Source organism: Actinia tenebrosa, unplaced genomic scaffold (genome assembly GCF_029948245.1).
Source record: "Actinia tenebrosa isolate PJP-AT-01 unplaced genomic scaffold, QUT_ActTen_1.0 PGA_scaffold0__85_contigs__length_37466705, whole genome shotgun sequence".
Classification (NCBI taxonomy): domain Eukaryota; kingdom Metazoa; phylum Cnidaria; class Anthozoa; order Actiniaria; family Actiniidae; genus Actinia; species Actinia tenebrosa.
Window position 1 is genome coordinate 22,071,301 of NW_028292569.1, and position 26,085 is coordinate 22,097,385.

At 42.1% G+C, this 26,085-nt stretch overlaps 4 protein-coding genes across 5 annotated transcripts in view; 1 reads left to right on the plus strand and 3 right to left on the minus strand.

Moving 5' to 3' along the window:
• Nucleotides 1-26,085, plus strand: part of LOC148913827 (uncharacterized) — an 83,055-nt gene that overhangs the window by 46,441 nt on the left and 10,529 nt on the right. The window lies entirely within an intron of this gene.
• Nucleotides 7,896-16,946, minus strand: LOC148913829 (cell adhesion molecule Dscam2-like). Its single transcript, XM_089025812.1, has 10 exons — nucleotides 16,591-16,946; nucleotides 16,130-16,399; nucleotides 15,664-15,942; nucleotides 15,275-15,541; nucleotides 14,495-14,836; nucleotides 14,287-14,322; nucleotides 13,875-13,976; nucleotides 13,700-13,727; nucleotides 9,277-9,316; nucleotides 7,896-9,183 (listed from the first exon to the last, which is right to left on the minus strand). The coding sequence occupies exons 1-10, from the start codon at nucleotides 16,922-16,924 to the stop codon at nucleotides 8,827-8,829; spliced, it is 2,055 nt and encodes a 684-aa protein (XP_088881938.1). The 5' UTR covers nucleotides 16,925-16,946; the 3' UTR covers nucleotides 7,896-8,826.
• LOC116286720 (uncharacterized) lies at nucleotides 18,043-21,106 on the minus strand. Its single transcript, XM_089040027.1, has 3 exons — nucleotides 20,446-21,106; nucleotides 19,227-20,229; nucleotides 18,043-18,989 (listed from the first exon to the last, which is right to left on the minus strand). Exons 1-3 carry the CDS (start codon nucleotides 21,004-21,006, stop codon nucleotides 18,043-18,045), a joined length of 2,511 nt encoding a protein of 836 aa, XP_088896153.1. The 5' UTR covers nucleotides 21,007-21,106.
• On the minus strand, nucleotides 23,652-25,847 carry LOC148913830 (contactin-2-like). Of its 2 annotated transcripts, none has more exons than XM_089025869.1 (4): nucleotides 25,692-25,847; nucleotides 24,865-25,245; nucleotides 24,254-24,523; nucleotides 23,652-23,942 (listed from the first exon to the last, which is right to left on the minus strand). In XM_089025869.1, exons 2-4 carry the CDS (start codon nucleotides 25,142-25,144, stop codon nucleotides 23,677-23,679), a joined length of 816 nt encoding a protein of 271 aa, XP_088881995.1. In that variant the 5' UTR covers nucleotides 25,145-25,245; nucleotides 25,692-25,847; the 3' UTR covers nucleotides 23,652-23,676. The 2 variants fall into 2 exon arrangements, with proteins under 2 accessions (XP_088881995.1, XP_088881994.1); XM_089025868.1 differs by having other exon boundaries at nucleotides 25,688-25,847.

The following is a 26,085-nucleotide window of genomic DNA, read 5'->3' on the forward strand; positions in this document are numbered from 1 at the left end:
ACGTCGACTTGAAGGAGGTACTAGGTTCCTTTGGAACATCTTGGAAGGACTTCAAGAAGGACAGAGAAGTCGAAAAGGTCTTCCAGGCAGCACTTGCTGATAATCAAGTCACCTCAAGTACTTAGTCAAGTCATTATCAAGTCATTATCAAGTACTTAGTCAAGTCGTCCTTAAGTCGTCTTAAGTACTTAGTCAAGTACTTAGTCAAGTCATTGTCAAGTACTTAGTCAAGTCATCCTTAAGTACTTAGTCAAGTCATTGTCAAGTCGTCTTAAGTACTTAGTCAAGTCATTGTCAAGTACTTAGTCAAGTCGTCTTAAGTCATTCTCAAGTACTTAGTCAAGTCATTGTCAAGTCGTCCTTAAGTACTTAATCAAGTCATCCTTAAGTCATTGTCAAGTCGCCGTCAAGTTATTATCAAGTCCTTCAAGTCCTTAGATATAAGATGAGTGGCACCGAAGAACAACCTCAGGAGGAGCAGAAGATTACCAAGCCTAAATCTGCAGGCAGAGTTGCCGCGGGAAAGAAGCTCGCGGAGATGAACAGGAAGAACAAAGCAAAGAAAGAAGAAAAGGTGGAGGAAGAGGAATCCTTTATCAATCCTGGGTACGTCATTGGCGCGTTAGGAGTCGCTATAGCAGCAGGCAGCCTCTACTTACAATGGCGGGCTACGAAGCCAAAAGTAAAGTGGGAGGCCGCAACATATCACGCACCTGTGGAGGTTAGAAAAAGCAAAATCCCTGAAATGGAATAACCTTCTCGCTTTGTAATATAATGTCGACCGCGTTGTTGAAAACTGTTGAAGAGGCAGCTATCATTACTTCTATTGTTGCGGGTATTGGTTGGGTAGGTAAGAAAGTGCTCAAAGAAGACTTTACTGAAGACCCAAGCAAGAGCTTCGCTAACTTTGCTAAAATGACCGCTGCCGTAGGCGGGGCTATCATGGTAAAGGATTACCTACGGAAGGAAAAGTACCTACCTAATGTATAATGGTTAGCTTAGTCGCAGGTGGAGTCATTGCAGCTTTAGCATTCACTGGAGCTAATTATGGCGGTCAATATTTGGATAGATTAGTTAGAGGTGATCGCAGCGGAGAATTAGCCGCTGAGAGGAAAAGGCATGATTTAGCGCTGGAGAAATATCAGCGAGACGTTGCAGCTTGGAATGAAAAAAGACAAGCTTACAGGGATTGGTTGGATAAGAACTACCAAGACAAAATGCAGGCGGATAAGAACTTTGAAAATACAGACTACGCCTTTAAGCTCTATGCGCAAGCACACCCCGCGGCATTAACGGGGTTGAGAAAGCCTCAGTTTAAGAATTACTATCAGCCTTCTAAGAAACAAAAAGATAGTGAGCTGGTCTTCGTAGGAGTCGCAGGGCTGGCGGGAGGCGTGGCTTTGGCGTATCTAATATAATGATCGTCTTTTTGGAAAGCGACAAGAACAACTTTACCACTTATCTGAATCCCCCCATCAAAGCCTGTAAGGTTCGGCTGGTTAGTTGCTCTTTGTATAATTCTTGGTATAATTTAATTAATGGCTTTGTCATCGGAACTTCCGGCACCAAACCAAAAATACCAGATTCCCATTACACCCCCATAACACTGGCTAAGGAGCTAGCAAAGCATGGATATACTCTTACCACAGGATTACCCCATGAAATGAAATTCAAGAAAAATAGTGGAAGCGCTAATTTAAAGGGCAGTCCATTGGTAGAACTCCTGGGCCTTACTAGTACCACGATCAATGGTCAACTTGACGTAAAATGGAAAGTCGCATCCTCTTACGAAGTCTATTGCGACTTGGTTCATAGTTACAACAATGGAGAAAAGTCTTCTCTCATGTCTAAGTTCCTGCCCAAAGGTAATCCATTTGACTCAGAAGAATACACTCCCATTTCTTTAAGCTATGACTTGTCTAATTTGGTAGAAAGCATAAACATCGTCATTAAGGTGGACGGAAAGACGGTGGATTTCAACGGACGCAAGATCAATCTCGTTTTGGAATTCATATAATGGGTCGCGTAGAGGACAAACTTAAAAGGATTTACTATGGGCCGGAAGGCTATTGGAGAGGAGCGTCAGCTATCAAGAAACTCGCGACCGCGGCCAGGGTATCAGACGAAACGGCTAAGAACTGGTTGAAAAAACAAACCCTCTAGCAGGTTTATCTTCCCGTGCCTAAGTACATTCCCAGGCCCAGCTTTACCGTAAATACCCCCAACGAAGTTCATCAGGCGGATTTGCTTTTCTTACCGCACGATAAGGTGAGAAAAAAGACCTATAGGTACGCTTTGACCGTAGTGGATATCGCAAGCAGATACAAGGACGCCGAACCCATAACCAGCAAGGATTCTGGGGAAGTCGCAGAAGCCCTAGGTAGGATTTATAAGCGCGTTTTGAAATGGCCTAAGCTGCTGCAAGTGGATGCGGGAACGGAGTTCATGGGCGTGGTTACCAAGACCCTGAAAGACCACGACACTAAGATTAGAAGAGCCGAGGCAGAGTACCACAGGGGTCAGAGCATCGTCGAAAGATTTAATAAAACCTTGGCTGAGCGTCTCTTTGGATACCAGTATTGGAAAGAGCTGGAAGATCCCTCCAAACGCAATAGGGAATGGACTCAGAGGCTCCCCCAGGTCGTCGCAGCTTCGAACAACGAGGCGGCCAGGGCTACGGGAATGAAACCCAGGGATGCCATAAAAAAGAAACACGTGGAACACAAGTCCTTCATCAGAAGTTCGAGGGCGGTCTTCCCCCATGAAAAGAAATTAGGTAATGTCACGGTTCGATATCTCTATGAGCCGGGTGAATTAGAAGGAGGATCCAAAAGAGCTACGGATCCTAATTGGTCTTTGGAAACTTACCAGATCAGAAGTGCGATAGCTAAGAAGGGTCAGCCCATCTTGTATTATCTTCACGATGGCCCCACACGTGGGTTCGTCATGGAAGAACTGCTTATCGTGTGATGTCCGAATGCTATCGTATGCACTCCGTCATCACACATCCATCGCTTACCGTCAAATGCAGACAGTGACACCTTCTCCTGCGTGACGTTATGTATCTGATGACCATAGCTGCGCAGGCTGTTCATCTTATGCCGCTGTTCCTTGCGTGTTCGTAATACGTTGAGGTAGGACTCGTGCGTAATGTCCTTCTTAACCACATACTTTTTTACGCCTTTAGCTTTCTTTTCTACACCGTCCAGCTTTAGCACGCTGTACATCTTTGGTTTCAGACCCACGTACTCTACTATGGGTTTTCCTAACATTTCGTCTTTCATCTTCCCAATTACCTTCTTATTCTTCGCAGAGTAAAGGAAGTGCTCCTTCGGGTAACCGCTGGTGTCGTACTCGTCTATGTCGGGGAGGCAGTCTTTGTAAACGTCTTCCGTTTGCACTTCTAGAATTAGGGAGTCGGTGTCTGTGTACAGGAGGCGACAGCGGTCTCCGTACTTTGGCTTAAGCTTATCGTAGTAGAACTCATACATAAGCAGCTTCGATAGATCCAGCACCGTAAAGCCTGTGTAAACGGGCTTGTTTAGTAAGAGGTTTGCCTTTTTCATGTGAATCACGTAGAAGTTCAGCATTTCTACGTATCTAACGAAGCCTGGCTGTGACACGTATGCTTCTGCTTCCTCTTTGGTGCTGACTATTTTTACGCTTACGCGCTTGCGGATGTTCTCCATTGTCTTTCCGAACACGCTGTTGTTCATCAGTTTGAAGAGGTTTTTCTCGAAGTCATTTTTCGCTGCGGTACGCTTTTGCGTGTTAAAGTCAATGTAGGGACGCATCCAGGGTTCCTGCGTGAATTTTAGGACTCTGTGGATCTTCTCTACGCGCATTCCGTGTCGCACGTAGAACTGCAGGTTGCGGTAATGTACCACATACTTCTTCTTATCCATCAGGTTCATAGTTAGTTTCCTGTACGGTTTGTAACCAGGGCACATTTGCTTTTGCAGTGGACTTAGCTGCTTAAATGGTATCTCTATCGCTTCTGGTGCTAAGGGGAACTCATTGTGTTCGTCGTGCAGGCGCTCTGGGTACTCCAGATCCACTTCTAAAACGTAACCCTTGTCTTCCTCCTTTCCTACCTGCATGTAGAAGTCTATCGGCTTCACTGGATCCCATTCGAAGTCTCTCACAGGTAGGTACTGTGACATTGCCCAACCATAAAGGTTATTCGCATCCAGGTAGTAAATGTATGTGGTTGGTTTCTCTGGGTCGTGCTCTACTAAGGGGTTGTTTGCGCGGGCGTAACGTCGGCTGGGTCCGCATACGCCGCCACGAATACCGTCTTCCATAAACCGATACATGTCGTACTCCGTTAGGAGATCCAACTGCGCATTTGTCTTCTTTAACAAAGCACTCCAGCTGAGCCCAGGAGCCGTGTAGAAATTAGCGGGATCCAATCCGTAATATTCCATAGCCATCTTTCTAAAGCTTTGGAAAACATCTGCAAGCAGCACTACGTCAGACCTTAGGTAGATGTCGTGGTAGTCCCCCATGTTCTCACAGGAGTACTTTTCCCACACGTCTAACGCATGCTGGTACTCCTCATCCTTTATACCAGACTCGTTTAGGGTGCTGTAGAAGCGATCTTTGGGTGGTAGGGGTTCTTTGAATCGATCCCAGGAGTCCATGTATTCGTATGGGTAGACTCCTTTCCTTTCCGCGCCGTATTGACTGGAAATGGGAAAGTTGGTGTTATACTTTACGAGGTTTGCTAAGGAGTCCGCCATGAACTGCTGCGAATCTAAGAACTTTAGCTTACCCACAGTTACGGACATGTAGCGCTCTTTGTTGTTGGGTATGCATTTGACGTCGGAGCCGTCTGTTCCTTGTAGTAGCAAATGGGAGTCGTAACCGCGGAGGTTGTGAAAGAACACCGGAATCTCCATGTCTGGATTTACTTTGAAGTTTATATTGCATTTCCAATGAGCCGCTCCTCTGTATTTACCCGTGATGTGGCAGTGATCCCTAACCTTATCCACATAGAAATCCTCAACAAATGCTTTGTGGCAGTGAATGCAGTGCGTGGAGGGCTTTCCCGGCTTCTCACCTTTCTTAGCATACTTCCCGCATTTAAAATGAGCTTCTCCTAGATACTTTCCATCTTCATCCCACGCTTTCTTGGCTCGTCTTCCAAACTGAAGAAGCGTATGTTGACAAATGTGGCATTTTTTTGCCTTGTTAAAAGCCTCCTGGTTCTCTTTGGTAAATTCCATCTTCTTTGGACGTCTTAATTGTTCTCTTATCTCCCCCTCCTCTTCTCGCAATGCTTCTAGAAACTCATTAGCTGCGTTCTTACCTCGGTAAATCACAGGAGGGTTTGCTTTACCATCTGATCTGACTACTATGTAACCAAAGGAGCAGATCTCGTGTAATCCTACCTTATTCGTGGCGCCACGTTTCTGCTCTTCCTTAGTTATCAACGCTTCGAAGTCTGCATATATCACGTAAGGTACTTGCATCTGCTTTTGATGGTCTGCGTATGAAAGCTCTTTGTTGGTGGGCATCTGGATCCGTTGCGCCACTTCTTCGACTCCGCGGCAGATCTCATCGTGTTTCTTTAGGGCATTTAAGGATGTAAATGACAGCAAGCAGCAGTCACAGAAGTACTTTTTGCCTTTGTGCTTAGTATGTCTGTAGAATAGTCTGCTAATGTGTTTAACCCATGAGTAGTGTCCGCCGTGGTAGAATAAATGTACGCGCTCTCCTTTACTTTTTGACAGAACTAACGGTACTATCGTCTGCTCTCTGACTCCGTAAACGTTAATTGCTAGATCGTTTATTTCCTCAAATATGGGGATGTCTATCAACTGCATGGGAAATTCCACACCATCCCACTCTAAATCATCTGTGGGATACTTACTTGTCCTACAGGGATCCTTCTCTGCTGGATACAGTGCAGACCTGATTGCCCACATAAAGCATCGATTGTCTTCATTCTTCACGTTTACAATAGCCTTCTTCCTTTCTACCCACGTTGGTAGCGGTACGTAACTCCCCCCTCGTATGGGTACGTACCTGGCTATACTTATCTCTATTCCTTCAACCTCCTCTACTGTCCAACCCGATCCTTCTTTCGTGTAGTTAGACAGCGACTCCATTATCGCTTCTAAGGCTTCACTGAGTGACCTATCCAGATTCGTGGATTCTAATATCACTAACGACTTTGATCGCAACATTGCTGTCGTCATTACCTCGTCTTTTGGCAAACTTACTTCTACCATTATGCTCGCTTTCAGGGCTCCTAATTCTTCTATACCTTTTCGGAGAGTCCTTTTAACCTTCCTTTCTGACTGACGCCAAAACTGTCTAACGTCAATCTCACCGTTACCGGGTATTGGCACCGTGCTGAAGTTGCTTTGGGATTCCATCTATATAATAGGAAATATTTTATACCTAATACCAAGCACTTTTTAAGTCGTCGTAGTCGTACTCACAGTCCTGACAATGCCAAAACAATTTAACCTTAGTCTCAAACTTCTTACCACATCCACAATCATAACTGCTCATACACTTCGTCTTCATTTTCAAATGCTTTTTCAAATCCGCTTCTTTCTTAAAAGTTCTCTTACAATCTTCGCACTCCATATATAGACTAACATATTTGCGCTGTTGCCCCCAACCACACTTGGAGTGGGTCGTTTCCGTAGGTGGATTTTTGACACGGGTCTTGCCCGCGTCGAGATTGCGCTGGAACCCCCATTCCCTATACTACTTAAAGCTCTTACTGGCACTCGAGCAGGTAGAACCTCTTTGTCTTTCTATTTTCTTCTTTAATCAGCGATATTGAGAAGCAAGCAGAAAAACTATAGAAATAGGCCAGGAGCGAGTTAGCTATTACTAGCAGATTCAGATTAGTCACACAATTACGCAAATTCGAAACTTGGTTTAAGTAATGCGAAGATATTAAATCAAGCTCACGTCACATGAAATAGAAGCACAGGTATCCCAAATTTGCCAAAAGCATTTTCCAATAAAGATGTTGCTCAAAGCTAGTTAGTATTTAAACAATTTTGAGTACTGGACTCTAACTAAACAAAGTTGCCACATTCTTAATTTGCGTGACTAGTTCACTATGTTTTAAATATCTAATCGAAACTGACAAAAAATCAATGGAAGAAACGTAAAGCTTAATTATATCTGAGTGTTAATTCAACTACAGGTTGTGATATTTTGATTCGCAGGAAATCGATCGCAGAGATTAAAAATGACTTACCTACATGAGGAAATAAAAGCAATAAAGTAACCGCAATATAAAGAGCATGAAAATCAGTGATTTTCATTTGAATGATAACCATGATAATTCAGAAAACGTTCAGAAGATGCAGTTAGCAGCGAGTTGTGTTGCTTCACAGCGATAAATTATTTATCTTTGATAATTACTCGGCTGTGGCTGACCTTTCATACTTTAGCACTTTATATAGATTAATAGTCAGTAACGCAAACATGGTGATGCGATTGAAAGAATGAACAAAAGTAACGCAGAATAGCAATGCTTTGAGTTAATGCCATATTTTCCATTCTCTTCTTCATATTTATTTCTTTTGATTTCTTTTATTTATTTTTTAAATATATATATATACGATATTGATCAGCATTTTCATAGGTACCACCGCACTGATAAAATATAATACCAAAGTGAAATATTCTGTTACAGCTAAAGCTATTTTATTTGTTTATTGAAAATTTCCTTCAGTATTTATGCATGATGGCACTAATAGTGATGCAAAGTGACAGCTTTTATCAAATGAAATGTGCTGGGGATAAGCCTTCCATCGGCTGGTCATTAAAAAAATGTTTTGGAGATTACAATCATAAAAAAGACTTTAAAATAAAATCCAGTGTAAAACTTTTTGTTTATTAGATTTTGTGGCTTCCTCGTTTGTTTTTCTGTGGCCTATAGCTTGTTTAATATTTAAATCTAACAAAAAAAAAAAAAAAGATAAAATACGTATATGTATATGTATAAAAATGTGGATAAGATGGGATTCGAACCCACCAAAAGAAATTCAAAAACTCGATTCCACTGTGCCATACCCCCGAGACATCCGCAGAGCTGAGGCGGCGTATGGACTTCGGACCTGACGGCTATTAAATCCTTCTGCCCTTGGGTGCACGAATTACGCAAGAAAATGTTCTAGCCAAAGCATCAGGGGAGAGACTAGCCGGCCCCCAGACCATATCGGCTAATCCCTTGCATCTCTGCCACGCACTGAATCGGTTGAAAATACAATGTTAAAAAGTCTAGTCTATTCGGTGCATTGTTTTCGCGGCTATTGTTATGCTAACTGACCTTGAACCGTGGTCCAGTGGATAAATCGTTGTCTTTCAAGATGGGAGGGTTAGCACTTGGATGGGTGACCAAAACATTGTACCTACTCACTCTTGTTTCTTTTTTTCCGGGTTTTTTTTTTTTGACTTTTAATAGAATAGATAGAAAAGTGAAACTTTTCTAATAAATGAGTAAACTATTTCCGTCTACCCAAATCCGTCAAATTGAAATAGTAAAATCCCGGGGGGGAAAAAACTGCCGGCCATTTAGTTAGACTGATTAATTAAGACCTTCTAAAAACACTCCCATGATATCATGAGAAATTACTGATAATTATTGTCATCAATTTGATATTTATCAAAAATGCATTGCAGTTCTATCGTTTTATGTTGTTTTTTTTTTTAACTGTTGCACTTTTCATTAATTTACAAATGATTAAGCATTAGCAGTATACTTATTCAAATCTTAAATTGGAGCAGAAGAAATTTTGAGATACCATCATTCACGGCCTGACTGTCGCCTGACTGTTTTCCAGCTCGTCATCATATGGCAGACTCTCTACTATTAGTCTGCAGGGATTGATAGGTAGAGTTTTGGTTTCTAATATGCAGGGGTTCATACGGGTGTTGCTCATTATTATTATCGTGCTGCATACGGGAATCCACAGATCTTGTGCCAAGGGGCTCGTACACTGGTCCATGTGTCCCTTGAATAGAAGTGTTTGGCATCAGATTGAGCTCCTGATAATTACCGGTATCTTCAGAAGAGTGGGCTCCGTTAGGATTTACATCTTCAACTGAAAGTTGGATGGTTTCATATACTGGTCCAGTTCGTACAGACTGTTGTGCAAGTGATGTTGCAACTGCTGCTGGTGTGTTTCCTTCCAACTCAAGGTCGTTCTAAATGATAGAAATAAAGGGGGAAAATGCTATAACTCATCATGTTAAAAAGGTTGTATTTACAGACTAATTTAGCAAAAATATGTGATGTACCTCATAGCTTTCTCTAGAAGAAGTTTTCTTAAGTGTTTTGCTAAATTGGAATGGAAAAAAAAGTAAATGTGCTTAAAGACTCCTAGTCAACTACAATACACTGCGCGTCGGAAGCAATGTAATGCTATGCATTGAACCATGTTCTCTTCCAGGGAAAATGGCGGTTTTGTACGTGAAGGTTGGAATTCCAGTTCCATTCTTGTTATTCTTGTTAGAGGTTTTACGACCACTTGAAGCTTTCCGCAAGATTTGATAAATTTTAGTAACAGAATATCTAAGGTCGATTTCAAAAGCTGTGATGTCTAACAGTTGGAAGACCAAAAAGTTATAATGTCACAAAGAGAATCTGTCTAAAAAATTCAACCTACTTGCTGTAGAATGAAAGGAAGGAAACTTTGGTAATTTGCAGAGAACCTTGGCTTAGCAAATTTGAAGAAATTGTGCTCCGCCAGTGCATGAAAGAGCTTCGAGAGTGATGTAGGCGAACAATGCACTGTTATTTTTTAGGAGTTGATATAACTCCAAAAGTGGAGTAGAAAAAAAAGGTACAGGATAACTCCTTTTTTGGAGTAACTTTAACTCCACTGATTTAACTCCCTTCCAAGAGTAAAATTTACTCCCATGAAAGAGCAACGTTTACTCCCATGAAAGAGTGACTTCTACTCTACATGGGAGTTGTTTTGAACTCCCTAACAGAGTCAAATTTATCCTTTCGGAGTTGTTATAATCCCCTGTTTGTCACCTTTCAAAGGAGTAAAATTTACACCTTTTCAGGAGTAGATTTTTTCTTACTTTTTAAGCTTCATCAATTCCCACTGTACGTTGAAGAATAATAACACAAATGACTACAAAACTACATTTGGTTATAAAAAAATTTTATTACATATGATAATTTACTAACAATACAGCAATATAGTTACAACCAGTAATGCCGAATTGATAAGTATATTTAATAACAACATTTTATGTCGCCTGCGTTCACTGCATGACACAATCTCTACTCATACTTCTTCATTTTTCAGTTACAGTCAAACCAGCTACCCCGAAACCCCAACTAGCCCCCCCCCCCCCACCTCACCCCCCCTCCCCCCCCCCCCCCAAAACCCTCCCCCCCCCCACCCCCCCTAACCCCCCCCCCCCCCCCCCCCCCACTGCATATACCCCCCCCCCCCCCCCCCCCCCCCACTCCCCCCCCCCCCCCCCACCCCCCCCCCCCCTTCCAACCCCCCACCTCCCCCAACCCCCTCCCCCCCCCCCCACCCCCCCCCCCCCCCACCCCACCCACCCCCCCCCACACCCCCCCCCCCCCCCCCCCCCCCACCCCCCCCCCACCCCCCCCCGCCCCCCACCCTTCCCCCCCCCCCCTCACCCCCCCCCCCCCCACCCCCCCCCCCCCCTCCCCCGCCCCCCCCCCCCACCCCCCCCTACCAACCCCCAGCCACCCCCCCCCCCCCCCCCCCGACACCCCGCCACCACCCCCCCCCCCCCACCACCACCCCCCCCCCAACCAAAACAACCACACTACCCCCCCCCCCCTCGCTGGCCCCCCCCCCCCCCTCCCCCCCCCCCCCCCCCCCCCCCCCCCCCCCCCCCCCCCCCCCCCCGCCCCCCCCACACCGCACCCCCCCACCTCCACCCCACCCCCCCCCCCCACACCCCCCCCCCCCCCCCCCCCCCTACCCCACCCACCCACCCACCCACCAGAACACTACAACCCACACACCCCCCCCCCCCCCCCCCCCCCAACCCCCACCAACAACCACACACCGCCCGCACCCCCCCCCCCCCCCCCCCACCCCCCTCCCCCCCCCCCCCCCCCTCCCGACCCACCCCCCCCCCGCAACCCGCCCCGCCCCCCCCCTCCACCGACCCCCCCACCCCACCCCCCCCCCCCTCGCCCCCCACCCCCCCCCCCCCCCCCCCCCCCCCCCCCCCCCACCCCCCCCCCCCCACCCCCCCCCCCCCCCCCCCCCCACCAACCTCCCCCCCCCCCCCACCCCCCCCAGCCCACCGCCCCCCCCCCCCCCCCCGCGCCCCCCCCCCCATGCCTTCCCCCCCCCCCGCCACCCCCCCACCCCCCCCCCCCCCCCCCCCCCCCCCCCCCCCCCCCCCCCCCCCCCCCCCCCCCCCCCCCCCCCCCCACCCCCCCCCCCCCCCCCACCCACCCCCCCCCCCCCCCCCCCCCGCCCCCCAAACCCCCCCCCCACTACCACCGCGCGCCCCCCCCCCCCCCACCCCCCGAGCCCCGCCCCCCCCGACAACCCACCCCCCCCCCCCCCGCCGAGCCCCCCCCCCCCCCCCCCCCCCCCCCCCCCCCCGCCCCCCCCCCACCCGCCCCCCTACACGCCCCCCCCCCCCCGGCCCCCCCCCCCCCCCCTCCCCCCCGCCCCGGCCCCCCGGCCCCCCCCCACCCACCCCCCCCCCCCCCCCCCCGCCCCACCCCCCCCCCCCCCCCCCCCCCCCCCCCCCCCCCCCCCCCTCACCCCGCCCCCCCCACCCCCCCCCCCCACCCGCCACCCCCCGCCCCCCCCGCCGCACACTTATCAAGGCTAGAAGGTTCAGTTAATTTTTCAGAATCTTATTTCGAGTTTGTTTTGAAACTTGTATTTAATAATACGGGCACAGATGAAAACCGTCTTATGTCTTCACAGATATGCACAAAACCAAAATCATTTCACTGTTGTATAGCTACCAACTCAAACCCATCTGTCGAAGATCATTACAACCGCCAATACAATGCAAGTTTCAAAACAAATTCGAATTCAAATTTCTGTCTATATCGTTAATGCCGAGCATGTTTGGCTTCATCGAGCGCCATCGACAAACATGATCATTAACAATCCTCTTAAATCTTTTCATTCTTTAACCATCGGTCCCTTTTTTCAATGTTCCAGCTGTGTCGTATATATTTTTCTACCGTATATATCAGTATTTCTTGAAGGAATACAAATCTTGGAAGACAGTTTCGTTTCGAATTTACCTCATCGTCAACAAGCTTGGTGAGGTGCGAGCCTCGTGCTTTACTCCGGCAGAAACCAAAGCATCATACAATAATTCAGCACCCATAACCTACGAGAGGACAAAAAAAGCTATTATTAATGATTTATCATACTCAGCAATATACAAGGATGCTTAAGCTTAAATAAGAGCATCGCTTTGCAGTTACAGAACACCGAAAGCTTTCAATTTCTATCATTATTAACAAAACAAACTTAAGTTTAAACTTAAGTTTAAACTTTCTGATCTAAATAATACGAACAAAATAGTAATTTACCTGCACAATATATTGAATCCTTTGAAAGTAAGTCATCCATTACCACAAAAGTTACTTTTGAAATAACAATTCAATGGGTTTAAGGCTGGTTTTTAACTTCAAAACCCCGAGACAAGCACTTTCCAATTCCAAGATTCAGTACGTTGCTGCGGGAAATAGTGATACTCTATACCAGGTCATAGTCCAAAAACATCCCTGGCATTGCCGATGTAAGATCCACCAATCACGATCAAGAAAATTTGATACAAGCATGTAATGTGCACGTGGTCTAACGACTCTAACCTTCATGTCCTGTGTGGTATAGATCTTGTGCGAAGACCTACAAAAATGTTCTCTTTTTAAGAAACATCTGATTCGCAAGCACTTCATCACGAAAGATACACAACACGATTCATAAGATGACGACTCTGGAAGTGTTTGAGTGCTCTAGCGCAAGTGAAGTTGATCTGACGAGCGAGGAGCGCCAAGAACTTTACCATCGGTACGATCGTGCAGAGAATGGACAATTTGACCCACAAAAAAAGCCAAAAAAATGAAAACGGCATATGCTTTTTCCCTTGTGAAACTTAAAGAAAGAAGTCGAGTGCTACAGGCAAATTATAGATTTGTGTACGATACGTCAGAGTTAAAATTACTCTAAGGTCGCATTAACGAAAGGAGTTGAAACAACTCCCGTCAATTTAACTCCAAAAATAGAGTCAAACTTACTCTGGTTGTTTCCGTCAAACATGAATTAAAAACAGCATGGTTGATCTTTTTTATCTAAAAATAGGCTTAAATCTACTCCATTATTGATGATGTACTCTTTATAGTAATGTTCAACTGTTCGTCATTTCCAAAGAGTTAAATTTACTCTTGGAGGAATACATTTTACTCTTAGCAGCGTTAAAATTACTCCCATTGTAGAGTAGATTTAACTCTCTTTCAAGTTACTCCACTCTGTAGAGTAACTTTAACTCTTTTGATAGAGTTATATCAACTCCTGAAAAATAACAGTGTGTAATAAAGGGGACGCGTGTATTAGGATTCTTTTAACAACACTGTGTATGGGAAAACACAACAAAATCCCCAAACCTGCATCCGTTATGATCTAAATTATAAAAACAATAATATATATATATATATATTTGGAAACGTTTGGTTTGGTACCTCTTTTGGGCTTGGCTTTCTTTTCTACCTAAAAAAAATACGTTGGAAAAATGGATCTTGAATACAGCTGCATCGCCATGTTTTGAAAAGTTATAGCTACTTCATATATCAAATTAATTGTACATGTAGAGATGCAGCTACTGTTCAATAAACGAGAATTACAAAGTAAACTTACTGCTCAGTTGAACTCTTCTTTTTAGGTATAAAAATTGTAGTAAGTTAAAACCAAGAGAGAGAACAAGGATGGCAATAATAATTACCAGGACTGTAGAAGCTGCTAGAAAAGAGTGGGATGAATATCAAAGTACACTATGCAGCAAAAAACGTTAATGGTTCCTTGTTTCTGTTTATGTTCCTTCTCTTCCTTCTGTTCCTTATTTGTTTTGTTTTTGTTTGTTTGTTTGTTTTGTTTTGATGTTTTTGTTGTTTTTGTTGTTTTTGTTTTTGTTTTTGTTTCTTTTTTCTTTTTTCTTTTTTCTTTTTTCTTTTTTCTTTTGTTTTTGGTTGTTTTGTTTCATTTCAAACGCTAAATGACACTTATGTTTCTTTATTATATATGTGTTTCTCACTTTCTGTTTTATACTTACAGGATTTTGTTCCTTCCTCTGGAAAGGGCTTCGTTGCTAATACAAGAATAGAAGAGAGAACGGAAAATGATTATAGTTGGAAAAAGTTCTCAGAATTCTCATTATCTTCAAACTAGGCTCAATAAGATTACATTATTTTATCAAATTCGAAGGACATTTATCATTAGATATGATTTTAATCATTAAATGATCTATTCCTCATACGAACCACATAAAGAAGCTGCTTTGTCTGCTGTGGTATTTATAGTCTTGGCACTTCCTTCATCCCTCGCACTTTCTCCATATTTGTTCCATGCAGTTATCATGAACATATATGTTTTCCCACAAACTATGTTCTTTGTTATTATATACGTATACTCAAACCGCTTTGAATCAGTGACGTCATCATATTTTATCCAATTAGCTTTCTTTACGACTTCCTTCGTGTAGATTGTGTATCTTGTTATGTTGCCACAATTGTCATCTGGTTCTTTCCACTTCAAAAATACTAAGAGTTTCGATCCTGTAGCTTTCAGCAGAGCTGTCATCAACTTTGGCATTGCTGGCTTACCTTACAAGAACGTATTAAAAAAGATGACTGAACCTTATATTTAACAAAGGATGATAAAACACATCCTGGTTTCACTGTACCAGCTTTTCAACACAAACTCACCAATTTGGAATTGAAACCGAATCGCAATCGTTGGATTGTGCAGGCGCTAATTAATACTGATGGATTATTCTATATATGATAACAATTGATGTTGAATTATTATGTATGATAATTCAGAATCAGATAAAAATATCTGTCCGTTTACCCTATTAGCTTTTAGTGTGCGCAATACCTTATTCAATGAATAATACATTGTGTACCCAATATTTATGTAAAGTAATATCATTGCATAAGCACATAGGGCCTGCAGTAATATACAACACAAACACACAAAACTGTTCCAGAGAAACGAGAAATTAGGATTACCTTATTGAGTCATCTCGATGTTATACATACCTGTTCTCTTTGTTCTGATAATTTTGGAAGACACCACTCCATATCCAACAATATTCCTGGCATACACTTTGACCGTGTATTGTGTGTTTGCCTTCAGCCCTGTTATAACAGCATGGGTATTCACTGTGATCACTGGGGGCTTGGTACTTACTTCCAGTAAGTAACCAGTGACAACGAGTCCACCATCATCAGCAGGTTTGTACCATGTAACATTGATGGATGATGCTTCGACATCGGTGAACGTTAAAGAAGCAGGACCTGGGGGAACTGTAGGAAATCCCATATTGTTAGAAATATACTGAAACGGCTCGACTTGGCATATTATAAAATTGAAATTGCACAAGAATAGTACATACAAACTTTCACGATTGCTTTCTGAATAGACTTACACAGTTGAGTAACATTGATGATGTGTTCATCACTTCCCAGGATGTTTGTTGCTCGACACTTGTACTGTCCATAGTCCCCTTGGTCAGTAGCTGTCAGTACTGTCACCTCACTACCCCCGGGTACAATGATGACACCTGTAGTGATCTGTTGATTTGTTGGTTTGTACCATGATATCCGTGGTGCAGGTAAACCAGCTGCAAAACATCTGAGATGAATACTGTTGCCATTCCATGATTTTGATTTTGAAGTCGAATGAGACTCATTAACAGTTGGTTTGACTGATAATAAACATGTCAAATAATAAAATGAATATAAAACCACGCAAAATGTACACCATGAACAAAATCACAATCCATCACGTTTCACCTTCATTACAACAAAAGGAACAACATCCGGAACAGAAGCAGCAGCTGCAACAGTGACAGCTATAAAACAACAAACATAAGCTGCTTATGTTTAACTTACAATAAACAGTCACAACAGTTTGTGCAGTGGCCAGTCTCTCATTTGGGTTGTTCCTCGCCTGACACTCATACGTCCCATTCTGATCTCTTCTAATGTTTGCTATCCTCAGTGTAGCACTTCCCATTCCCGTACTCATGCTGACTTGACTTTCTATCTGTACCCACGTGATTTTAGGTGTCGGTGGACCAATAGCAGTACATTTTATAACTAGATCCTGACCTTCTTCTATACCCCTATCTAGAGGAGGTTGTTGAACAAACTGGGGAGTAACTGATGAAGAATAGCATAGCAATGGATGATTTAACTGACAATTAGATTAATGCTCAACCAGCTGATTTTTGTAAAATGGTTTAATTGTTTGTTTGTTTTGGTTTTTGTTTTTTTTTCAGAAGCAACTTATTTAACTATTTATTCATTATAATCCCCCGACATGCAATAAGAGTTATAGAAGCAATCCATACCTGCGGTAGTTAATTGTGCTGAATATATGATGTTTGGTTTCCCTTCTTCCACAATCCCTGCAACATACTGATTGGTATCGTTGAGAGTAACATTTGTTAGTTTGAACCAAACGTGTCCTGAATTGATATCACCAAACCAATGAACTCTTCCTTTGTAACGTAAAGCATTTTTGTCCAAATCCGTGCTAAGCACAACATTATTTGATCTGTCTACGTAGATGAACTGTGGTTTAACAAGTCCATCGTATAACAGCCCCCACCGTGCTTCAAACATGCGATGCCCATTGGTTGAGTTCCACATGAAAAAAGCATCTTGACCAACATTTCGTATCATAGGGCTTGGGCTTCTTATGTCACTTTCTAAAAAAGACGAAAAAGATTAAGAGGGCTAGTCCCTAAAAACCAAACAACGTGAGCAGACCTTGAAAAATCAAAATTCTTCAAACTTTGCCAGATCATAGCATTTGGGCTACTATTAAACACAAAATAACTCAAAGGCTTATTGGGACGTTATTTTTTATGAACGGAGGCAATTTTGATTTTCGCCGTTTTAGGGCGACTTTTGGGGTTGGAATACTACCTCTCAACCCAAGCTCATTTCTATATCAATCTCAAACGCTATGCACTTTTAAAGTTGATACATAGAAAGTATAGGCATTTTTCTACATTTTATTAGTTTTCTTGATAAATATGTAATACGTGGAATATTTTACAGATTTTTGAGTTTTTTCGATTTTGAAGCAAATTCAAGAAGAGCAAAAATAAGCCAACTTCACACTAAAATATCTCCACTGGTATGTCGATCCAGGACAAAAAAATACTTCTGGAACAACGAAGGGCATGTCTTCTTTCGAAATGTAAAATAAAATTTTGGGGCCAGTTGAAAACAGGATTCAGAGAGTCGAAAATTGAAAGGCTCATAATCTCAAACATCCACGCGTTACGGTATTGTTATGTCACGCAAACTCGCGTCTTCAGCGTAGTGAAAAAATCCCTTTGCCCGTAGAATGACTTAGATCATCAAAACTGACTAGCAAAATCATTTCTTATAACCTTTAACACATTCGAGTTGCATTTTGTGAGAAATTAAAAATTATATTTTAAACTGGAGCAACTCATTTCACACTGGAAATAGTAAAATTTTCTAACAAAGTTAAACGAACGAAACTCATTTGATTTTCCATCTCGCTACACGCAATTCTTAGGAATTTAAACATTAATTTTATAATTATTTAGCAGTTAATTAGAACTTACCAAAAATACAAGATAGATTCCATTCATTTGGCGCGCGATTTTCGATAGCGAGAGTTTATATATTTGCCGCGATCGGAACTACAAACAAATAACACGATATTGCGTTACACACAGGAAACCCAAGCGCAAGATCTATAAAATAATAATAGCGGTCTTGGCTGTATACTGAATTTCTTTATGATTCTGACCATGAATCAATCAAACGGATCCCAGTACGCAAGAACACGACTGTAAAGTTGTCCTTAAAAGATCGATATAAGGGGCCTTTCGACGACTGGTGATGTTATCCGTATCTATATCAAAATACTCACAAATGCTAGCAAGCACGTTAATACTTAATTGTTTAAGCCCATTAGACTTGTTAAGCCGACAAAGATTGTAGGTCTCGTATGTAATGGGATGTAGAAGCCCACATTGCTGGATGACTTCCTCTCGCGTCGATTGATAGCCTTCTTCCTCTGTAGCTGCAGCGAATTGCTCTTCCGCTGCATCAGTAGCTAGGGTATCTACTGGTACGCCCTTCAGCTTTGCAGCTGTTCTACTGAAATACGATTGTATTTGCTGTGGTGTTAAGAACTCATCAATCGTGAACAGCCTGTTGCCATTGCTGTCTTTAGCATATCTCATGTCGCGCGATACAGTCCCTGCGTCAATCTTGTGGCCAGTTGCCTGTCCTATTAAAAACTTGTCGTTAAGATAAAGTTTCTGTCGGTCACTGAATCGCGATGTCTTTTTAGATCTTTTCAAAGCCCAGCCCATTGGTAGACAGTCATCTGCAGGTGAGGTGTAGAGCATCGAGCTGGACATATCTGGGACACTATCAGCACCATAAAGTAATGTTTCTCGGTAAATAATCTTGGCCTTATCCATTAAGCTCTCTCTCTCTTGAACACGCTTACATTCACCATATTGCATGTGGTTTTCAAGAGAACTATATCTCTTGTACTCTTTAACGCAGCCATCTTTAGGGCAGGCGAAAAGTTTTGCGGTTGATCCTTCACTGTCTTCCACGTCGTCTTCCACTTTATCTTTTTCGTTATCTCTACTTTCTTGGGCCTCCACACTCTCCGGTCGTTGAATGATTTCAACAAAATACCCTTCTGAAAAAGATTCGATAAACTTTGCAAAGGAAGGGCTTCGAAGATCTAACAAAAACAAAAAAAAAAGATATATTGATTAGTTCTTATTTATTAATTCTCTCTCTCTCTCTCTTCATGTTCTTGTTTTTTCTTACATTCTTTTTTTCGTAATTTTTTTTCTCCCCTTTTCACTACCAGTTTATCATTTTCGTTGTGGGAAAAAACAAAAACGATAACATATATAATGATCGTAATATTAAAAACAATAAATAAGGAGGGCTTAAATAAAAATTCATGAATTACCTTGTTGTGTAGCCCAGTCAAGAGATTTCCCTTTACCAATGTCATAGGCTTTCCACATCGTAAGCTTATCTTTGCTGTACTTGAAATTATTAAAGGAGTTAATCCCAACTAGTTTAATTCCCTGGATTGTTTGTAAGCCAGCAGCGTCAATCACAGCAACTCTAACACCACGCACACCACCATGGGAGAGAATGGATTCCTTTAAGGCTTCTGCATTGCAAACATCGTGTCCTTCGTTAATGTAACGACGAAAGTGTGCTTTGATCGTTGCGGCCTTACGATCACAAGAGCCTTTCCCTCCTTGAGGATCGCTAAAATCAATACGCTTAACTCTAATTCCGGTCTCTTTCTGCATGAAGTGACAGGCAGTTATCATAGCTGCACTGTGATAACACCCCGCGTTGTCTTGCTTGTACACAGCACCAGTGATTTCAGGATGCTCACTTTTGAGTTGCCTCTGGGTGTGTTCCATGATAGACACCACGTCATCGCTGTCTTGGCTACAGTTTTTTGCAATGTGTACAAATGCTTGGTGCTGGAGCTGTCCTGCTGCTGTTCTTCTGACCACTACAGATATGTGCCAACTAATCCCTCTCTTTCCGAACCAATTGGTCTGAGTTTCTCGATACTTCTGGGGAAGAAATTTCATCGCCCAGTCTTGGGTGATCAACACTGTACTCTCATCTAATTCATTTATCATGTCGATTCGTGATTTGTCTTGTCTCAATGATCGAAGTTGGTGGGATTTCCAAGTATCTATAGCCTGTATTGCCTGTTGACAAGAAAACATCATATCATCGCCCTTTTCGTTTCCTAGACGCTTCGAAACGTTTGCCACTGCGTTCTTGATTGAAGAAAGGACAGTTTTTAGTTCCTCACAAGAAGAGCAACTAAGGTCATGTTGGTGATCGCTACATGATGAACACAACTTCTTTTCATTTGGGTCGTTGAGTGCGTAAACAGTACAGTGATCTTTCACTTGAGATTTCTCTGATATGTGAACCTATAATAAATTCATATCGTTTAATAATAAAATCACACATTTCACGTTCTTTTGGTCGTTTTGGGTGGTTTTGGGTTCTTGCCCTTTCTCCTTTTGCAAGAAAACGTTTTTTTTTTAAATCTAAAAATGAGCTTGAATAAAGAGATAAAAAAAGATCTTAATTTTTTCAATGCGCTGTGGTACTGAATACGGTTTTGTTTTGTTATGATTACGAACCTTGTAGTCGTTTTTTATATACTGCTTTCCTATTTTTAGCATTCCTTCGCAGTTTTTGATCCAGGCTTTGTCTTGGCCATAATCAGCAAGTTGATTGATAAGGATAGTCAAGTCATCAAAGCCTTTTGCTCCATCTGCTGAAAGGTAATCTAGACCTTGGAGGGATTTTCGCACTGTGGCAGTGCAAACCGAGAGTATTCGGTACATGGTAGATGGAATTAGAACTTTCACATTACTTTCATTACAGAACTGGGTATACTGATTTATGATCCTCTGAGGAATCATAAGTCGTATGACATTGGGAGTCTCTAAAACCTGACCATTCGATAAGTGCAAGTAACGTTGACCGAAGGGAAGATCCTGTACGACATGGCTGCTTGTTATAAAGGACAGGAAATGATCAAGCTGGTTTGGATCGATTCTAATTCGAGGACTTTTCTCTTTAAGAACAGGGGTACCCCGACCATGCTTCAGAATGTGCATTCTTGCTGCCTGAAAACGATACTTAGTCAGGCCGGGAATAAACTTTTGAATCTGACAAAATGTCACCAGGTCACTCATGATTGCAAGAATGTTGCGTTTGGTATCCCAGCTTCCTGCATTTTGGTACGCTTCAGCCAAAGCTTCAAGATACTGTCTCTCGGTTGATTGTAAAACGCCAAGAACTTTATCGACAAAGTGAGAGGACTGCACAGCTTCCCAAAGATTATTCGCATCACCCGGAGTTAAGACATCCAATACAGAAACAATGGCTTCGGTGGCTCTATTGATGTAGACGTTCTTGCTACGCTGGCTCATATTTTCCCATGGTTTATTGGGCTGTCCAATCGAACCAAACTCTGCGTTACCTTTGCACACTCGTAGAAATTCGTTTAACTTCTGGAGTTTCTGTTTTGAAAGGTCTATGGAGCCATTACTACTCTCTGTTGAGTCTGAAAAGATCACTGCTGGGTCCTCCTCTAAGTTCAGCTTCTCTAATGCATATTGCAAATCATCTAATAGCTGCAAAAGAATTTGAATCATGTTACCCCACTAGCATTATTTACTCGATATCATCTTGAACGATGATTCTCAAATTATTTACTTACTTCACTCCCCGCGTCACTGTTTTTTGTTGCACACTCACTTGAAGCAATGTCAGGCTCTTCAACGTTTTGTTCATCATCTGACGTTTGAATGACCGGATCTTCTTCATTCTCGGGTAGGGATCGATATTGCAGTAAATCAACTTCAGACTTTAATTGCATTCGACATTGTTTGCAGATTGCTAGAAAACAAAACATTTCTGACTCAGTTGTAGTAGGCTTACATACGTAATTACCAACAGTAGGGACATATGGTTCCGCAGCGTAAGAGTGTTACTTCCATATATGGACTATACGGGGATGATCCGCTGAACAGGGTAGGGTTTTTCGAGCTGCTTGTCGTAAACAGGGTATGCAATTTCACTCAAGTTCCAAGTTCTTCTTGAGTTTCCTGTCATATTCAGGGTTTCTACTTTCGTATTGACCGAAACTGGTTATTATGGTCGTAAACAAAAAAAAAAAAAAAAAAAAAAAAAAAAAAAAAAAAAAAAAACGATACGCGAGATGACATGACAATTGAAACAGGAACTCAGTGCAATAAATTATATATTTTTTCATAAACAGGGTTTACAATTTTGAGTTTTTATGTCATAAACAGGGTACCCCTTTCAGAATCCCAGTGGAACACCCCTACCAAAATTCTGGCGGAGTACCCAACCCGGGGTTTGTGTGTTGTGTAAAAGGGGTAGCTGGGAGTGGAAGTGGGCGATGAATGCAGAACCAAGGTAATAAAAAATGTATCCATCGAGTAGTAGATTCTCTATTTGTCTTTGTTCATTTTGATCTGTGATGGCAAGATATGTCATAACATTATTATCAAAACTACCTTTATTGGCAGATACAAAATTATAAAAAAATACTCACGTGTCCCAACTGGAGTCAAGTTATTTGTTAATTGATAAAGCCCCTTTGACTGTTGGCTCGTAAGACCACGATCGCCTCTGTACTGGTTTAGTTTGTGTTGGGCCCAACTCACTGGCATTGAGCAAGTTTTTTTAAAGCAGCGCCACCTTATTCCATGCTGGGCTCGGTGACTCGGACACACTGTTAGCATCAGCTTATCGGATGAATTTTCAAATATGCCTGCCAATTTAAATAACGTTTGAACTAAGTATGATTTGTTTCAGGGTAACGACAAACCACATAATTCTTATGTCTAACGGATCCAGCTTTGACCGTTTCCCCTCGATTGATGCGAGTACATAACCATCTATAGAAATTCATGAGGCTAATATTCACAAACATCCAGTCGTCCTACCTGCCCTTGCCAGAAGTAACTGTGATTCAGTTGCCAAAGCTGAATCTCTAACATTGAGAAACTTCAAATGTCCTTTGATGGGTCTTTCACAATTTTCGAGAGTTACGCATAGCACATCTTCTTTTCTGTCCTGACTAGAGCCACAAGGGCCTTTAACATAAGCTGAATAGCTACATACAGCCATTCGCTGTTGAGAGGACTCAATAATATGAAATACTTATTCAAATAGCGAAGAACACGATTGTTTACTTTGAAGTAAATGCCTGGTATTGTGAAACGAGACCAGGATTGTTTGTTTTGGAAGTAAATTGAAAACAGGTGTCCCCAGTCCAGTCCCCCTTGACAATCAAGGACCAAGGACGTGAAAAAAAAAATTGGACACAAAAAGTAAATCCCCAAAAAATTAAACCCAAACTAATATAATTGCAAATTTCAAAGTAATAGGAGTTTCCTTAAAAAACAAAGAAGGAAAATCGGTAGGAAAGATTGATAGACCCAGATGCGCTTGGGTTTCCTGTGTGTAACGCAATATCTTGTTATTTGTTTGTAGTTCCGATCGCGGCAAATATATAAACTCTCGCTATCGAAAATCGCGCGCCAAATGAATGGAATCTATCTTGTATTTTTGGTAAGTTCTAATTAACTGCTAAATAATTATAAAATTAATGTTTAAATTCCTAAGAATTGCGTGTAGCGAGATGGAAAATCAAATGAGTTTCGTTCGTTTAACTTTGTTAGAAAATTTTACTATTTCCAGTGTGAAATGAGTTGCTCCAGTTTAAAATATAATTTTTAATTTCTCACAAAATGCAACTCGAATGTGTTAAAGGTTATAAGAAATGATTTTTTAAGCAATCATAAAAAACAGGGGCAGATTGTACATATCATTTATATTACTAAGGGTAACTTAGGATCAGCGAAAGAAACGAGGACGGCGATACCAGATGATGACCATAGCTCGTTTTCAAAACGATTTTCCGTGCTTGTATCCGTAATTGCCCTTGCGGTTGCCAACCGCGCTAGGACGTGAAAAAGCAGCAACTGGCGTTCTAGTGAAAACGTCAACGTCAAGGTGGACAATGAAACTTTCTCTGTCCTCGCTTTAATCTTGGATGTTTGAGTCGCTAAGAGACTTTTGACAGTGAGGAAGGCTACTGAATAAGAAAGAAGCATAAGTGTTACATCCATACTGTAATGAATGTTCAACAGGTGGAGGTTATTTTTCATAATATTATTATTCCTAGCCGCATTCCTAAGTCTTAGGATTTGATTAATAGAGTACATATGGTTTTCAAATTAAGGGAAAAATAACAATAAGAAGTTAGTTAGCTCGATAACTTTCTAAAGTCTTTGCTGACAAATAAAATTTAGATGTAGAGGAAGTCCAGGAGGAGTGGGAGTAAAGAGTGGAGGAGGAGAAATATAAAGAACAAAATAGATACAACAAAATAATGTTGATACTTACAATGCACAGTCACTACAGTCTGTGCTGTGACCGGTTTCTCATTAGGGTTGTTCCTGGCCTGACACTCATACGTCCCATTCTGATCTCTTGTAATACTTGGTATCCACAGTGTAGCACTTCCGGTTCCGGTACTCTTGATTACGTGACCTATTATCTGTACCCACGTGATGTTAGGAGTTGGTGGACCAACAGCAGTGCAAGGCACACTCAGCTTTTGGCCTTCTGTTATATTTTTTGATAATGGTGGTTTGGGATTGAAATGTGGACGAACTGTATGCCAGTAGACAAATCATTAAGTAATGAAACTGTGAGGGAAGGAGATGCAACTAATAATGCTAACAAGAAACAATATATTTTTGGTTTTGCGATGATTAATTTTGAACTGCTTGAGTACGCTCTTGAGCCAAAAGAATTTGTTCCATCCATGAATTATTTACGATTATTTACTTAAAAATTTATATTATGCAATACGTATTTTCACCCAAATGTATTATAGCAATTTTCAATCACACGCGCCCTCTAGCGATTGTTTCTGTCTCGACGAAGAAGGTTTTGGTGGACGTCAATCACAAGGGGGAGGGGGAGGGGCTAATTAGACTGTTGTCAGTTACCTGTGACCATTAACCTTGCTTTACTTGAAATCGGATAGGCTGCTGTGGTCAACACAATCATGCATTCATATATCCCACTATCAGCAGCGGTGACATTAGAGATAACCAGTGTAGCAGTGGACTCTTTACCGACTCGTGTAGGATTTAATAACCTAGGGGGACATGTTTTGGTATTGACGAACCACTTCCATCCATTCAGACCATCTTTCCTACCAATAATTTCTCTTCTGTTATTAGAACCATAAAAGCCCCATTCTGGTGAAAACAGACTAAACTCCATGTCCCTGTTGTCAACGGTGTAGTCCCACACGAACCTGGCAGTTTGTCCCGTCTGTACGTACAGCACAGTGGGAGGATGATTAGTTAAACGAAATGCTGAATCTAAAAAAGAAGATCACAGCCTTGTATTTTATAGCAAATTTATAGAGACGTTGCCGAAAGTTACGCGAACGTTCAGTGTATTAACGGAGATGATGTCTATGAATTGGGCGGGGCTCGGTGATTTTTGACAATCGATCATTCGAAATTTTTTTTTTTTTTTTTTAATTTGCAATTGCAAACAAAAGTTCAACTATACATCTATTTTTTCTTCTTTCCCTTCCGTCCTATGCGCTTTCTTTCTAATTTCTAGACCCCCAAGGTCGTGGAAACCTATATTTATACCGGCATTGTACCAATAACTAAATAACGATATTGGTTCTGATTTAAGAAAAAAATAAATAATTAATACTATTTTTAAGTGATTCTGCATCGTTCCGAGTGGACGGATTGTCATATGAGTATACATTCTGTGTGCTTTCTACGACGAGTACTGTGAACTTACCTACCACAGGAAGTAATGCCAATATTAAGAAGATAGCAGCATTTAATGACGAGTTTCTTGGAAATTTGCCTTCAATCATGTTGTATGTAGAACTCAAAAAGCTCTACAAGCAATTTTTTTGGCCATAATTTTTGAGCGCGATTTCAGAAATCAGCAATAAAACGTGTTCGAAAAAGAAAGAAATACGTTTTGTTTTTTACCCTTCCTGTATTAACCTTTTGTTCACTTTAAATAGAAAATGTAACGCAAGTTGAGTTACATGTTCAATAAAACATGCGGTATTTCTGATTTGGCTGCCTTTGGATCAGAGGGCAATTTAACCGGGATTAAAAGCTTTACTTGTTTAACAAAACTAAGAAAGGTGAAACGAAATAAGTGAATGTGAAAATAATAGCCGC